At 44.9% G+C, this 15,757-nt stretch overlaps 1 protein-coding gene across 1 annotated transcript in view; it reads right to left on the bottom strand.

Moving 5' to 3' along the window:
• Positions 1–837: 837 nt before the first annotated feature.
• CAPN14 (calpain 14) overlaps positions 838–15,757 on the bottom strand; it is a gene marked incomplete at both ends in the record, with an annotated part of 29,428 nt that continues 14,508 nt past the window's right edge. The window contains 10 exons of the mRNA XM_079111594.1: positions 838–1,029; positions 4,548–4,603; positions 4,981–5,097; positions 5,712–5,790; positions 6,401–6,469; positions 7,994–8,058; positions 11,195–11,252; positions 12,595–12,651; positions 13,093–13,129; positions 14,062–14,267. Of these exons, the coding sequence (XP_078967720.1) occupies positions 838–1,029; positions 4,548–4,603; positions 4,981–5,097; positions 5,712–5,790; positions 6,401–6,469; positions 7,994–8,058; positions 11,195–11,252; positions 12,595–12,651; positions 13,093–13,129; positions 14,062–14,267 (936 nt within the window). The remainder of the gene's footprint in view (positions 1,030–4,547; positions 4,604–4,980; positions 5,098–5,711; positions 5,791–6,400; positions 6,470–7,993; positions 8,059–11,194; positions 11,253–12,594; positions 12,652–13,092; positions 13,130–14,061; positions 14,268–15,757) is intronic.

Below are 15,757 nucleotides of genomic sequence, written 5' to 3'. Positions count from 1 at the left end.
GTTCCTTCTCAAGCCCTCCTTGTTTTTATTCCTGTTGGATTCTGTACCCCTCTGTCCTGAGAACACTGGAGAACAGGTGGTAGGGTCTGAGGCCAGAGATACCGTTGGTCCTCTTTCCAGAGCTCCCTAAAAGCTGGACACATGGCCTCTTCCTCCATGAATCCAGGCGGGGCTGGCCCACCTTTACTTACCCACAGCCACGACATTCTTTCTCCTTTTTTTCCCATTATGAACACATATATTTCACCTGAGAAATATCAGATTGAAAGTCCTGGAGGCTAAAATCATTTCTCTAACCCAGCATGGTGACAGCAGGAAAGCAGTGCTATTTAGTCAGCCGCTGACTGCCCTGCCCAGGCCTCACCTGGTGTTTAGAAGGTTCTCTTTGGTGACTGAGCTTTTATATAAAATATGAAATAAAGAAAGAAGAAAACAAAGAATAAAGAAATGGTAGTGGAAGGACAGTGGAATGAAACAGACATTATTACCTCATGTACATCAATGACTGCATGGCTGACGTGATTCTAAAATATACAATCAGAAAAATGAGAAATCATACTCTATTTATATATGATTTATCAAAATGCATAAATGCATTCTCCTGTCCTATATAACTAATTACAACAAATTAAAAAATAAACTAAAAAAAAAAGGAAAGGTAGATATTTTAGCTGCCTCCTCTACTCCTTTTCCTTTCTACTTCTTTTCTTCTACCAGAGTCATGTATTTCCCCCGAGATTTTTGACCACCAAGAACAGGTATGTGCTCTGTGGACAACCTGACCTCTGGATTCCCTGACCTCCCTGGCCTCAGCATAGGAGGACTGACATTTGTCCCTCATTGGCTGCACACTTGCCCCTTATTCTTGGTCACACTAAACTTGGCTTTCAGCTTTCCACACTGCTGGTGTCCACCTCCCATAGCTTCAACCGGACCCTTGTCCCCTATCTTGCCCCAGATCTCTGCTTGCCCTGGAATGACAGAAGATGCGGAGAGGGCTGGGCTCTGCTCCTGATCTCCAGTGCTCAGCTGTGGGGAACATTGGGGATAAGTAGCAGAGCACAGGTCATCTTTGAGGTGCCTTAGTGATGCATGGACTCAGGGGGCTGGGGGGACACATGAGAGAATAGGAGGGCAGTGCAGACCACCAGAGAGACAGGACCCAGGCTCTCTCAGACCTAACTGGGAAAGAGATCCATTCACGCCAAGCACAACCAGCACACTGTCATCTAAATGTCAACAATGGGAAAATTCTGTCCCCTTCCCACGACCTCAAATCTCCAAACATCGTTCATGGATCATGTCCAATGACTACTTTATAAAACGAACTTTATTAAAACTTTATTAATACAATGGCAGAATCTAAGGACAACCACACTAATCAAAGAAAGGATATATTTAAAAAAAAAACTATAAATATATGATCATCATTTATAAAATCAGTGACACCTCCTGTATCTGGCACTTTATGGCAAGCCATTACATTCTATCATTTGGAATAAATGAAGGGTTTTTTTTTTTTTTTTTTCCTAAGGAAAATAATTTTCTACCTCCTTGAACTTTGCTTTGAATGTGCTCCATTCTTCTAGTACACTGCTCATCTATCAGGCTGTCAGGTTTCCTGTGTCTTTAGGTGACACAATCTTAGCCCTGCATTCAGCTGCTTCCTTTAGTCCACTGTGGACCTGGAGACCAGGTGGACACATTTGTTAGACTTGTTCGTATATCAAGAACAAACAGAATAGTAATGAAGGTGCTGGGGTCGCTGACCTATGAGCAAAACATGTGGGCTTTGGAAAAACAGCCTTTGTTCTGCTTCTGCATTTGAGTTTGGGGTTGGTAGGGATGCCACAAATAATGACGTATCATAGTAGCTGAAAAAAATCAGATATGCCAACCATCTTCTGACAAACTCTATAACTTGGCAGGGATTTGTCATTCTTCTTTGCAGGAGGTACACAGAGAAGTTTTGAACTGATTTAAAATGGGTCCAATAGTGCCTAGGTCAAGAAAACAGATTGATGCCTGTCACTAGCAAGAAGGCCTTTGAGAACTCAGGTGTCTTAAATCCACAGTTGTCCCAAATCTAGTCATCTGGAGATATTGTCAGCAGAAGACAAGAGTGTCCTCAGATGCCAGAGCCAGCCCACCCCACCAGGATCCAGTTGATGGTCTTATTTTCTGTGTTCTTGAAAACCTACTCTGTCCCTAGCTCCACCCTAAAGAAAGAAAACAGCCTATACCTGTCCATTTATAGATGCTGGTGCAGAGATCTAAGGATGCAGCATTCCTTCTTCCAACCTTGAAACCTAGAGTGTTATCTCAAGTGTGATGACACCTGATAGATGTAAGGTCATTTAAATGGGACCGCCATGGATGTATGCCATAGAGACTAAGCACACCAGCTCCACAGTTGGATTGCTTGGGCCATATCAGGGAACATCTCTGATTGTGACAAGATTATGGGCAGGACAGCTGGACTTAACAAATCCAATGCGATCTTTGCCACCTTCCTTTCCTTTTGGCATACTGACCATCTGAAGGGGATGCACGAGAAAAATCTTCCCAGCTGAGAAGGTGATGCTGGTGCACAGTCCTGAAGAATAGTAACTGGGGTGAGCGAGGGTTATCCTCAGCAAAGTACCCTTGGACCATATGCAGAATCCTTAGTGAAGATGGATAAGGCTCCAGACTTCTCAGGAATACAGGGTCATCATCAGCCACTGCACACGAGGAGAAAGCCAATTATGATCAGTTCAAACCCACCTGACTTGAGGCCTCTTCCCCCTCATTCCTGGGGAGCCATGGAGATGAGACATTAAAGGATGGTTTAGCCAGAGGGACCACAGCACCTGGTAGTAAGTATAAATCAACCTGAAATATAATCAGCCTTGACTGCTCACAGTGCCTGTGAATGATGACAGTCAAGATCCAGGCTGATTTTGTATTCAATTCTCAATGAGTTTTCCCCCCTTGTGAACTCAGTTTGGCATGCTCACCCTCTGCAGGTGTGCAAGCCGACTGGGTAGCAGACATCATTGGAGCATATTCTGTGTGTTTACAGTCCCTCTGATCTCTCATTGAGGGGATCTCTGGAGAAACTAGACACTGCATCAAAATGATGATGCTGGCGATGAAGGTGATATTGATGAAATGACCAGTGGTGTCAGAGGAAGCTTCACTGGACAATGGAGCTGAGCCCCACGTTCACATCAACTACTGGAGTGACTGGAAGGATACACATGCTTAGGCTCTCTCTACAGCTTAGGATACAGAATATAAAATTGACATTTGAGATCAAGAAAGACATGTCAACTTTTACTGGGGCCTTTCTAGGCAGCTCACATTCAAAAAGTGTTAAAGAATAAACAGAACAGGTGAATCAACTCCAGACTCCAATATCGCTGCAGTGAGCACTAGCGAGGACCAGCTCATATCAAGCAGGTGCTTGATAAAGCAGTGCGGTTTGAAGGATCAGAGGGGACAACTGGTGTCATACATGTATTTGTCTTCTCCTAAACATATCACCTTATTCATTCAACAAACATTTGTCAAGTGCCTACTATGTGTAAAGCACTACACAGGATTCAGGAAAAGGTCACAAAGACACTGAATGCAGTGCCTGGACTTGAGGTAAAGCTGTGCAAGTTCTTCATTGAGGTTTATTTCTGGCCTGCAAGTCTTGCCTGATCTGACCCTGATCTTGAGACTCACCTTGAGCCAGTTCCACTCCCTCTCTTCTCTACCCAGGATCACATACACCAATCCATCCAGCAGAGGCCTTTCCTCCTCTCTATTGTTCCTGGCCAGTTCTTTCTTGTTCTTGAGGTTTTCACTTCAATGTCACCTCCTCCAGAGTGGCCTCATGGAATGCCCCATGGAGACTAGATCTCTCATTACTGTCTGTACGGAGTTCACTGCTGGACCCAGCTCCTCACCCATCTCTGTGTGCATGGTCTGCTGTCTGACGTGTGGCATGAAAAAGGAAGGGACTATTTCCCCATCTGTTGAAATGAACCTGGTCATGTGACTTGCTTTGAATAACAGAATGAGCTGCAAGGAATGTTGTGTCAGATCAGAGCCGTGGTCTTGGAGGCTTTGTGTGTTAAGCTCACTTTCTTGTTCTTCTCTCTTTGTCCTCAGAAGGGCAAGGTTGGTCAGAGTTTCCTCAATTAAGGTAACCCAGCAAAGCTCCCAGCCAGCCCAGAGATGTATGGACAAGCCAGTTGAGACCCACTGGCTCCCAGTCATGTGACTTGTGAGCTGAATAAATCCTTGTCATACATCGTGGAAATTTTGTGGAGATGTCACATGGCACTATTGTGAACAGAGCTAGTCACTCCCCTGTCCCGTCAGACACACCAGACACAGAGTGGGTACTTTGTAAATATTTCATAAATGAATGAAAAAGTCAATAAATGCAGTGCCAAATCTCCAACACAGTAAAATGAAGGGCCCCCAGAACCCTTCTACTTCACAAGAACCTGGACCTGCAATGACCACCTCTACCTAATCAATGACAGCTGGCTCTTTGAGGGAAGTCTTACCTCTGACTTCCGGAGATATATCCCTTTGCCATCTTGGGTTAAGTTTTGGAAGACATCTGTGAAAAATACAGCAGAAAGGAACACAGCTACTTTGTGTGTGTGTGTGTGTGTGTGTGTGTTTGAAACTTTATAAACTAGTTCCTCCCACACCTCCCCTTACCTTAACCACATCCATGCTGAAAATGCAAGGGAAACCAATTTCCACCTACATGTAACCACACATGGCCACACTTATTATAAGTGAAATATCTCAAAACTTTGCCTCTGGAGCAATGCAGGGTGTAAATTAGTTTAGACAGGCACATGGCCCACAATCTCCAGAGATCCCCAGCCTTGTGCCTGAACTGGCACTATGCTCTCTTGAGCTTGAACCAGGGACAGGTGGGTAACCATGGGACATGCAGAGAAAAGTCCCTCACTCCCACTCACTTACTCTCCATGTTCACAGCACGCAGCATCAAGTGCACAAAGCTGACAAAGTCAATCTGAAGTCTGGGGCCACCGTAGCGAAGGAGCATCAACTGGCAGATGTCATCTTTGAGCACGATTCCTGCATTAAGCACAGGCTCCTGTGCTGAGTGCTGAGGCTCTTGCACCCATGTCCCCACCCATCTGAGACTCCTTACATTGTCCCTCCACTTGAGGGACTTGAATCCTGATAGCATGTAGATCTTTTTTAATGTTGTTCATTTCAAATCTTCTAATCATTTAATCAGTTAATTCTACCTCCATCCCCCATGCCTGCCCCTTTAGACCACTAGCATGGAGATATTTTTATCAAGTGGTCATTGGCTTTCAAGGCAGAAGACAGACTGCTTAGTGCTCAGACTTAGTGCTCAGTGCTTGACTTGGTACTCTTAGGGCCCAGGTGTCCTGCATTGAAATCCCAAGCAAGTTCTTTACCTTCTCCAAGCGTCAATTTCTTCCTCTGTAGGGTGGGGGTTTCAACAGGGTGTTGTTGGAAATTAAATAAGAGACCAGATGTGCCAACCCTTGACAGATCTTAGCTATGATCATAACCATCATAATAATCAATGTTTTGTTACTTACAGATCCGCACCTTTGAGCCTCTGCATTTGGGGAATCACTTTGGAATGTCATGTGACCCCGCCTCCCCGTCTGGGGAGTGAGCACCTGTCTGGGCACCAGCTTCTCCATACCTACCTGCCTCCTTCACAGCAGCCCGCAGCTGCACCCAGTCCAGGAATCCTGACCTGCTACTGTCTTGCTTGTGGAAAACTTCCTGCAAAGAACCAAAACCAGAGGCTAAGGAAGCCAGGCATGCCCAAGCACCGTCTGAGAGCCCCATGTGTGCCAGGGTCAGTTGCAGGGGGACTGCTGATGGATAGGAATTAGGCAGAAGGTCCAGGCCAGGAATCTACCGTCTCACATTATTTACAGGCTCTGAAAAAGGCAAAGGTTTTCTTCTCTTGGGCTATAGACCGTCTGGGTGTAGGTAAATGTGCTTGATTTAAGTACATTATCCATACTTGGAAGTGGTTCCAACTTTATGACTCAGGAGAAAAGTGAAAGAGTAGGGAGAAGGCAATTTCTGAAGAACTTTAAATGCCACCTTGCTGAGGATGTTGAACTTCCTCTGAAAGTAACGGGGAATCCTTAAGAGGTTTTTGCAAAGAAGCAACCTGACCAGGTACATGTCTTAGAAACTCAGGAGACCATTGCAGCAGACTGACAGAGTTTGGGAGAGAGGAAGAGCAAGCGTTCACTGCGGGAAGAGCAGAGATGTGACAAGTGGTCGGGTTTAAAGGGGGAGAGGAGTATCTTGCGTGGTGTTGAAGAACTGCCATCTCTGTTCCATTCCCCAGAGGAGCATGGCTAAGGCTTGTCCTTACCTGGTAGAGCACCAACTGCTTCCACAGGCCCCTGAACTCCTGGATGCTCACAGTCCCTGATGCATTAAGCTGATAACAGGTTAAGGTGAACTCTGACAAGACAGCATTCCGTTGTTGGCTCTGGAAGCACCAATGGGCCCTCCATAAGAAGCGTGCAATTTGTGGATGACTCCGATCAAGGTCTGATGTCCCTGCCTAGCCTCCTTTCACTGGCCAGTCCAGCCTAGATTTCTCTTGCCCTTGCTAGGAAAAGACAGAATGAGCCAGAGCACAGTGGCTTTGCAAGAAGTAAGGATGTCCAAAATGATGGTAGCAATGACAGCAGCCATCATCTAGTGAAGCAGGAGATTTTGACTTGGCCAATGGATGTGATTTAAATAAAAGCCACTAACTTTCTCAGAAGAGTTAAAACCAATGTACAGAAGAACTTAGGCACAGGGTGGCTAGACGCCTCTTTTACTTACTCATTTATGAAAAGTTCAAAGCAGAATGGGTGACCTCGTAGACAATGTCAGAATACCCCAGGCATCAGAGAGACTGGGTCAAAAAGCCACCACACGCCTTCTCTGGGTCCTCACTTGGCTAGCACTGAGTTGCTGTTTTACCTGTGTTATGTCCTTTACGCCTTGTAACATCAGCCCCACCGTGGTCTAGAAGATGAAGTGAGCTCCCAGAGCCGGGAACAAGGATGGAGCCTGTCCCATTGCCTCGACACCTAATCCCCATCCTGCACCACCTCTGAGTGCCTGCAAAGGATTTTGTTTGCACAAAACTCCTCAGACTATCTCCTCAGACTATCTCCTCAGGCAGCAGTGGCTGCCTCTCTGCACTATAGCTTATCAAACTTTGATTTAACTGCCCACTCAGAAAGACAAAACATTTGCTAGGAAAATCACAGGGTTGAGAACCAGGAAAGCTGAGGCGCAGTGTGTTTTTGAATTCCCTGAGCTCCGGTTTCCTGGTATGTAAATGAGACAGCCACTACCCATCACCAGATGAAAGATTCAGAGCCCTGAGGCTCTTGGAAGTCCTCTCATGAATGCTCTAGCATGACTACCAGGCAGTACTCTTCAGCTGACGCGTCCTTACTCTCAGGAAATAAGATATGTTTTGGGGGTTTTGTTGGTACTAGGAATTGAACCCAGGATCTTGCATTTGCTAGGCAAGTGCTCTACCATTGAGCTATGCCCCCAGACTATTTTATTTTACGTTTTAAAATATTTCATTTGCTAAGTTGCCCAGGCTGGTCTTGAACTTGTGATCCTCCTGCCTCGGCCTGCTGAGCGGAGGGGATCACAGTCATGTACCACTGCATCCAGCAGATTATCATTATCAATAGTCAATTGATGGCAGTTTTTACCTCAGCACATTACCTGCATTATCTATTTGCATTTTTACACCAATCCTACAGAGTAGATTTAAATACTCTCTTAACTGCATTAGATGAGTATCTGCAGGCACGATGAGGTTCAGCGAAGTCCAAGATCAAACAACTCACAAGGGCTGGGGTTTGGATTCAAACCCAGTCAGGCTGATTCCAAAGCAAAAATCTCAACCAGCAGCACACACCCACCCACAAACCTGAAAAGATACGTCCAGGAGGGCCAGGATCCCCTGGCAGGCATCTAGGCTGAAGAAGGGCTGTGGGCTCCCCAGACCTGCAGGGAGCAGAGGAGTCTCTTTTATGAACAGAATGAGGCAGTGCTGCCCAGGGCAGCCAGAGAAGTTCTGGTGACACCATGTATGTGGGGTGGAAAGAGTAAGGAGAAAGCAGTGGAGAGGGAGGGGACCAGGTGGTGGCTCTTACACCCTACAGAGGACACCTGCTCCTGGCTGGGCTTTGCTTACACAGTGGGAGAAAGGAAATATGCCCTGCACCTAAGAAGGGCCAGGATCATAGCCACAGACTCCCAGACCGGAAGGAGAGCTGCGAGGACAGCCAGTTCAAGTCTCCACCCAAACTGAGGGATTCTGTCTTCAGGTTTCATGATGGCGGCTCTGTCAATGACGGGCTGTTCATTTTTCCATGTGCACAGAGTTTCCAGAGAAACTTTTTTTTTTTGAGTCCACAGGATACTCCTGTAATATTCACTCACCAACTCAGTTCTGCCTCCAGAAAAGCATAAAATGATGTTTGTCTCCTCTCTGATTTCTCCCATCCCTCTATCCCCAACTGTTCCTCAGATGAAATGGTTTCTAAACCCTTGTCACCCTTTTCTGGAGCCTATACTTTGTCAGCGTTTGTCTGAAATATGACAACAAGACTTGAACACACTCCTCTGATGCAATTTGATAACAGCAGGTCTATTGCTTCCAAAGTTTTCAGTCAGTATTTCCCGAATTATGTTCCAAGGGAGATGTTCTGCAGAGAGTTTTGTGATCAAATGTATATAGAATAATTGGTGTCTACAACCCTTTTCCTCCCTTCACCAAGCACCTTGGCCAATATTGAAATTTTGTGTCCTTAAAGAAAAGGGGGACAGTAAAACACCATGTCCCTGAAAGCCCCCTTTCTGTTCCCAAAAACCTAGCCAAGTTAAGGGAACAGTGAGAGAGAGCCAGAGCTAGAATGTCCAGATCCATATTATCTTGAAGGACACGGTCTTTTCTCTTGTACACACTGGGAACTAGGGCAAGTTACTGTTATCTGTAGAAAGCTACTTTCTTGCATGTACGCCAGGACAATTGCTCCTTGGGATGCCGATCATATGAGCAAATGAAGAAAACTAATGCTGATGGTATCACTGCTTCTGCAGACTAACACAAAACCCCTCTCTCAGTGGCAACTGGGGTGGAACTAGGGACACTGTGGAGAGGATACCTGTCACTCAAACAGCTGGCTGCCACTGGAAATAGCACCATGAGGGACAAAGGCACTCTTTTCTGGAGCAGTGTCGTGAGGGATGGAGGCACTGTGCTTGGCAAGGCACCTAGGGGGACAGAGATGCTACCAGTTCAGCCTGTCACTGCTGAACTCCTCTTGGAGCAGTTACTGATCTCTTGTGAGCGTTCCCCAATAAATCATATGTCTCCCATGCCATGAGCAGGCACTTTCTTGGGCCTTTCAGCAACCTACCCCACTGGCCTGGCATGCCTGAGCTGTGGACACGATGGTGTGACATGGAATTTCCCAAGTACCACTGACCACAGAAACGAACTCCTTTCACTTCGTAGAATGCTTATTAAAACCACTTAGTTTCTAATGTTACTTGGAGAACAATTTCATAAACACAGATCTAAATGCTTCCATTAAATGCAGCTGAATTTGCATAGCTTATTTAGCAGCAAGTTGAGATTACTAGTTTGTAAGTTGGAGGTCAACTAAATTAACCAATATCTCTCACCTAAACTGTCACACACACAAAAGAAAAAAATGAGGTCTTTAGAAAGTTAGGAACCAATACAACTAATTTTTAAAAATAACAATGGCAGTGTTTTATGATCATCCTGGCTATATTTCATCTTTTTTGGTTTGGGCACAGCTTGTTGAGAACATTCTGGAATTTGATTCTGTTGTCTCTTGTTTAGGTGATTCTTCCTAGTGTGGGGTCATCTGCAAATGCACTGAGGCTACCTCCTATATCTTCTTCTAAGCCATTGATTAAAATTAGGGAAATAAAGGAACCAAGGACAAAATCTAGGATTCTCATCTAGACATCTAAACATACACATAGACTTTCACCAATAATAAAGAATTATTTCTCTTGTCGTATATTTGTGTAGCCCTGGGAATGGTGTTAAGACTTCTGAATACATCTAGTATTACTATTTTCCAACTCAGATTTCATTATTTACTATGGGAGATTTTGCCAAATACTTTGTCAAAATGTACAGTAGTTCTCTGACAGAAAGTTCCAGAAATCCTCTCATAAGGCTAAACAAAAGCAATTTACCCACCCATTTTTTAGGAAAAGTGTTTTGCATACTTTGCAATTGAAACATTTAAAAAAACTTTAAATGGGTACAAGTCATTTCTTTTAGATAATTTTTCTAGAATTAGCCTAGAAGTTTTTCAGGGGTTTCTGATGTCTGAGAACTTCTAGAATCTTCCTTTCTGGATCTTTCACTGATAACTGAATTAGACTTTGAGAAAGCATCTGGAAACTATTTCAAACCCTGAGACAAACAATACCCTGAACTGTAATGTGTCTGGGTTTAGAATCTTGGCTTCATATAAAGAAGCAATCAAATATCTTAAGTAGGAAATGCTCGTTAACTTTTTATCTTTCTCACTTTGAAGTTAGTTTGCCTCCCTACAGAAATCAGTCTATTTCCTCTATGGTCTTCTTGTGTACGCAATGTTTTTGCTTGGACTTCAAGTTTTCCTAATAATTTATCCCAGATGCCATATGAAAGCTCCCCATCTGAAGTCCTCCTAGATGATATGCTGTATTCCTCCAGATTTTTTGTAGCTTGATCAATTTAAATATGAGTTCATCAGAGAGTTCCCTGGTAGTCAAGTCAATAATGAATATTTATAACCCAGGTTGAGGAAATGGAATTGATATGCCAAGAAAGGAGTACTTGGTTCTTCCTCTCAAACTAGTAAAGTGGAGAAAGTCTTCATTTCATGACCATATATCTCTACACACCCAAAATGAGCAAAAAAATAAGGATTTTTAAAGCTCTACTGCTTTGCCAGATCACAAAACCCATCCTGCTGTCAACTGTCACTGCTAGGTGGGGGTCAGCTCTCAATGATTCACACATCGCACCAAGCAAAGAGAAACAGAGATGGAATATAGAAAATGTGTGTCCCCTCTGAGTCCTACAGGATGACTCTAAAGCACTTACTTGACCAGATCATGTGGTTCAGAATCTTCTGCAGTTGAACTGCATTTATTTCTGGATACTGAATGGAAAGCAGAATGGAGAGAGAAAACCATTGTTACTGAATACTCACCAGCAGAGGGGTCGCAAGTTAAAGGGGCTGGGAACATCCTGTCCAGCATAGGTTCAACATGGTATATGTGCCATTTCTGAGCAGAAATAAGTGACACCATTATATTGTACACAAAGATTGTGGCCAGGCATGTAATTCAATCTGGGGTTTCATAAAAACTTTACAACGCTCTTTGACTGGTTGCCAAGTCCAGAGCACACCAGCAGGACAGAACCCTTAAGAAGCAGGCTTATAGGAGCAGCGATTCTCAGTGGAAGTATTTTAGAAGTTCAGCAATTTGCTTTGAATTTTCTTTGTCACAAAAGATCATCAGCCAAAACTCCAGATTTTAATTTTAGAGTTTACCAAAGTAATCTTTCATATTAAAATTTGACTTTATAAAATATCAGTGAAATACAAGTACCGTGCATTTGAATTTATAAAACTGCTACATAGTCATAATGTACATTGTTTATGGTGTGTGTGTGCGTGCGTGTGTGTGTGTGTGCGTGTATTTGGATTCACTATTAGATTTCATTTGATGAAAGGACTGTGGCATAAAATGTTTGGAAACCCCAGAAATGGAGGAAAACCTTTATAAACAACACATATAAGATTCCAATTAATCCTCTTTGCTTTTCCCATGACCAATCAACACAGTTTCCAAAAACAGATATCATCTTAACTACTTCTGGAGACAATGGCTCTTCACACTTGTCTGAAAATGTGAGAACTTTAACAGAAAGTAGCAGCTGAGGGTTGTTATGGTCTAGACATGAGGTGTTCCCCAAAAGCTGATGTGTGCTCTATATGAGAAGATTCAGAGGTGAAATGATAGGGTTATAAGCGCCTTAACCTAATCAGTGCATTATTCCATTGATCTGAATTAACTGGGCAATAACTGTCGGCAGATGGGAAGTGACTGGAGGAGTTGGCTCGCTGCCTTTGGGGTTTATATTGTGCTCCTGGTGAGTGGAGTTTTCTCTCTCTGCTTCCTGTTGCCACGTCTGGAGCTGCTTTCCCCTACGCCACTCTTCCACCATGTTCTACCTCGCTCTGAGGCCCAGAGCAATGGAGTCAGCCCTCCATGCACTGAGACTTCTGAAATCATGAGCCCCAAATAAACTTTTCCTCCCTTAAGTTGTTCTTGTCAGGTATTTTGGTCACGGTGAGAAAACAGCTGACTATAATAGGGAAATAGGAAGCCTTAAATCACATTTTACACGCAGCATCAAACAAATACAAACCCACATTTCGTAAAATTTTATGCTCCACTTCCTTACCTCCTTCCACCCCTGCCCACCACACTAACCTTTGCAAAGAGTTTGGTGAAGAATTCATTCTGTTCTTCATTTTGTTCTACTATTTCCTGTCGGAACAGACACACAAAAAGAACTGCATACATAGACTCTCCTGCAAACATTATTGTGTCATGGCTTCCAGGCCTCTGAAGTTGACCTTGAATCATCTTAAATTTCCAACACAGCATTCATGAACATCTCTGTGCTCAAATTCTCCCGATGTTGAGGAAGTAACATATAATGAAATGAGTGCGTGAATCGCCAGAATCAGAAGCAGAAGAAAGTTCAGACATGCTCTGGAGCTCTGGACCCTTGATCATGAGAACCTGATAAGAAGGGCAATTATCTAGACTGTCTTGGTGCAGAAACAGCTGACCTGGGCACTTTCAGAGCACAACAGATGGCACGGTGCCTTTGCCAAATCCTTGCTGATCCTTTACCATGATGTTAGGTGCCCACCACCCTGGCACTGGAAACAGGCTGAGTCAGGGCTTCGCCAGACCTCTCACCTTAGAGAAGACCACACTGGAGTTGTTGCCAAGTTCACTGAGGAAAGAAAAAGACAGAGTTTCCTCTGGGGGATCGTCTTGGGAACCTTTGAACAAATATTGGCCCTCCTAGGGGAGCTTATCTTCTGAGTTCTGGAGCAGAGGTGCCAGCAGTCCTTCCCGGCTCATGTCTCTCACCTCCCACTTCTCCTCAAAGTGTCCAGTCCAGCCACATGACATAGCTCACTGCTCCTAACTTCCCTAACGTTCTCTAACTACCCCTCCTTGTAGTTCAAAATTCAGTGATCTGGTCTGGCAGTGAGGCCTGAGATCAATTCAAACTACTATTGCCAAGAAATTAAAAATACAGAGGAAGGGAGAGAGAAAGAAAGAGAGAGAGAGAGAGAGAGAGAGAGAGAGAGAGAGAGAACTGACACAAAATGCCTTGTACTGAAAGACTATCACTCACGGGCAAAATACTAAGTTTGGTTGGGATGTGCGTGAATAGAGTCAACTGCACACTAGTGGTGACTGAACCTGCTAATCAATGATGGCCACCCTTCATCTGAACAAGCCTTGTGCCTCTGTCAGGAGTCACCTGTTCCCTGAAGCCATCCCTGCTTCCCCAGGACTGTCAAGTCAGCTCACACGCCCCTCTCTGATGCTCCTCTAGCATGTGAGCATCTAAATGTTTATACTGAATATATTGCAACATCCATGACTTGCCCATGACTGTGTCCTTCCCAGGTCTTCAGCTTTAGAAGGTCCTGGGCCATGTCTGTTCTATCTTTTTATCACTGGCATCTAGCATGGTTAGTTGGTAGGTGGAAGGAGAGTGGAAAGGAATGGCTTCTCTATAGAGAAGCACCTTGGTGCTCATTTTCCTTATTCCTCTTTCATCCGAAGCAGCAGAGACTCCAGTCTCCACCATCTCCAGCCTCGACCTCTTAGCCTGCAATGGCCCTCGTGGGTCCCAGCCTGTGTCCTTACTGCAAGATGTGCTTCCTGGAGAAGAGTCTGAGGAGGAACTCCGACTCCTGGTGGGCCTCAGACGCACAGGGCACGATGAGGTATGTGCCTGGTTCCAGCCACAGCTCCCGGCTCACTTCCTTTTCTTTAAGGAACTCCTCAGGCCAGCGCAGGGGAGCATTTCTCCAGAAGAACTCAGGGGGCAGTCTTCTCTTGTCATTATGGTGCTGTGGGTGGGGGACAGAATGACACCAGTGGAGGTGATCACCCAGGGCTGGTGACCAGGCCTGGAGCTCTCGTCCGGGAGCCAGGACTCAGTTGGCCTTTGATCAGGCAACTCCAATTACCCCAGTGGAGGATGAGGCTGAGGGGCGTGGAGGATGGAAAGAACTAGAACATGCTGGGGGGCACCTTTGCTGAAACCAGTAAGGGCTGGTGTGAGCTGATTTGATATCACATTAAAAACACATTGGCACAAATGATGTGAGAAATGTCCCTGAGACTGTAAGCTCCATTTCACCATCCAGGAGCCTCAGGCTCAGCCACGGTACATCATCTGTCCCGGAGAGTCCCATTCAGGACTGGAATTCAGGAAAGCTGAGTTCCATTGTTCTTTGTGTTTTCTATGCCTTCTCCATGTGTGTGACACAATCTCAGGGTGACTGAGATATGACTGATGACCACAGGTGCAGCTGGACCACCACCATCCCTCCCACTGCGTCACAGCAGCTACATACAAAGCGCTGGGCATGGCAGGTCATCCCAGCAGAAACAGCCACAGAAGAGAACTGGATGGGAACGCAGCTCCGAAGCAGCGCTCTGGATCTCACACTGGGCATGCGCTTTGTCATCTGCTTTTCTTTCTTTGTTCCCTGCCTCTCCTGACTTTTCTCTCTTACTTCCTCTGCCCCTGTTCTCAGTCAAGGCTACAGAGAAAGAAGAGGTCATACCAGGATCCCGTCCCGGGTTCAGTTTTTCTTGTACTATCATCTGCCTTCTCTCATCCCCTTATGACTTTTTTTTTTTTTTTTTTTTTTGCCTTTTTACTTTTTAAGGGATTCCCAGTTTTCCTTTGCTCACACTTTTTATTGTAGATTGACCCAAATTCTACGTAGATGTAAGTGTAATATAAATAACTTCTTTTCAAGCTAATAGGCAGCTTTGGGAGCACCCCGTGTTCCTGCAGGAGGGAAAAACAAACAGAAAACCATAAACATGATCCAATGCAAAATGGTTTCTTTATAAAAGTCCTTTTGCTTGATTCAGTCCAAAACAGGAGAAAATGAGGGTTTCACTCCTGTTTTCTTGGGAAACAAAATAATAGCTGCCACCCTCCAGTGCTGGAATCCCTCAGACTTCTTCCCCAGGGCCTCCAGGTGGTTCTTGTCCCCATGCCCATTTCCCCAAGCTGTTGTTGTTGTTGTTGTTGTTGTTATTATTATTATTATTATTATTTGGTACGGGGATTGAACTCAGGGGCACTCAACCACTGAGCCACATCCCCAGCCCTTTTTTGTATTTTATTTACAGACAGGATCTCACTGAGTTGCTCAGCACCTTGCTAAGTGGCTGAGGCTGGCTTTGGCTCATGGTCCTCCTGTCTCAGCCTCCCAAGCCACTGGGATTACAGGCGTGCACTACCACACCCAGTTCCCCAAGCTTTTATCCTTGTTCCTGAGGAGGTGGGTTGTGTGGTTTCTTGATGTCCTGCATGTTT

Source organism: Sciurus vulgaris, assembly GCF_902686455.1.
Source record: "Sciurus vulgaris genome assembly, chromosome: 14".
NCBI classification, from domain to species: Eukaryota; Metazoa; Chordata; class Mammalia; order Rodentia; family Sciuridae; genus Sciurus; species Sciurus vulgaris.
This window is presented reverse-complemented; position numbering and strand designations above follow the sequence as displayed.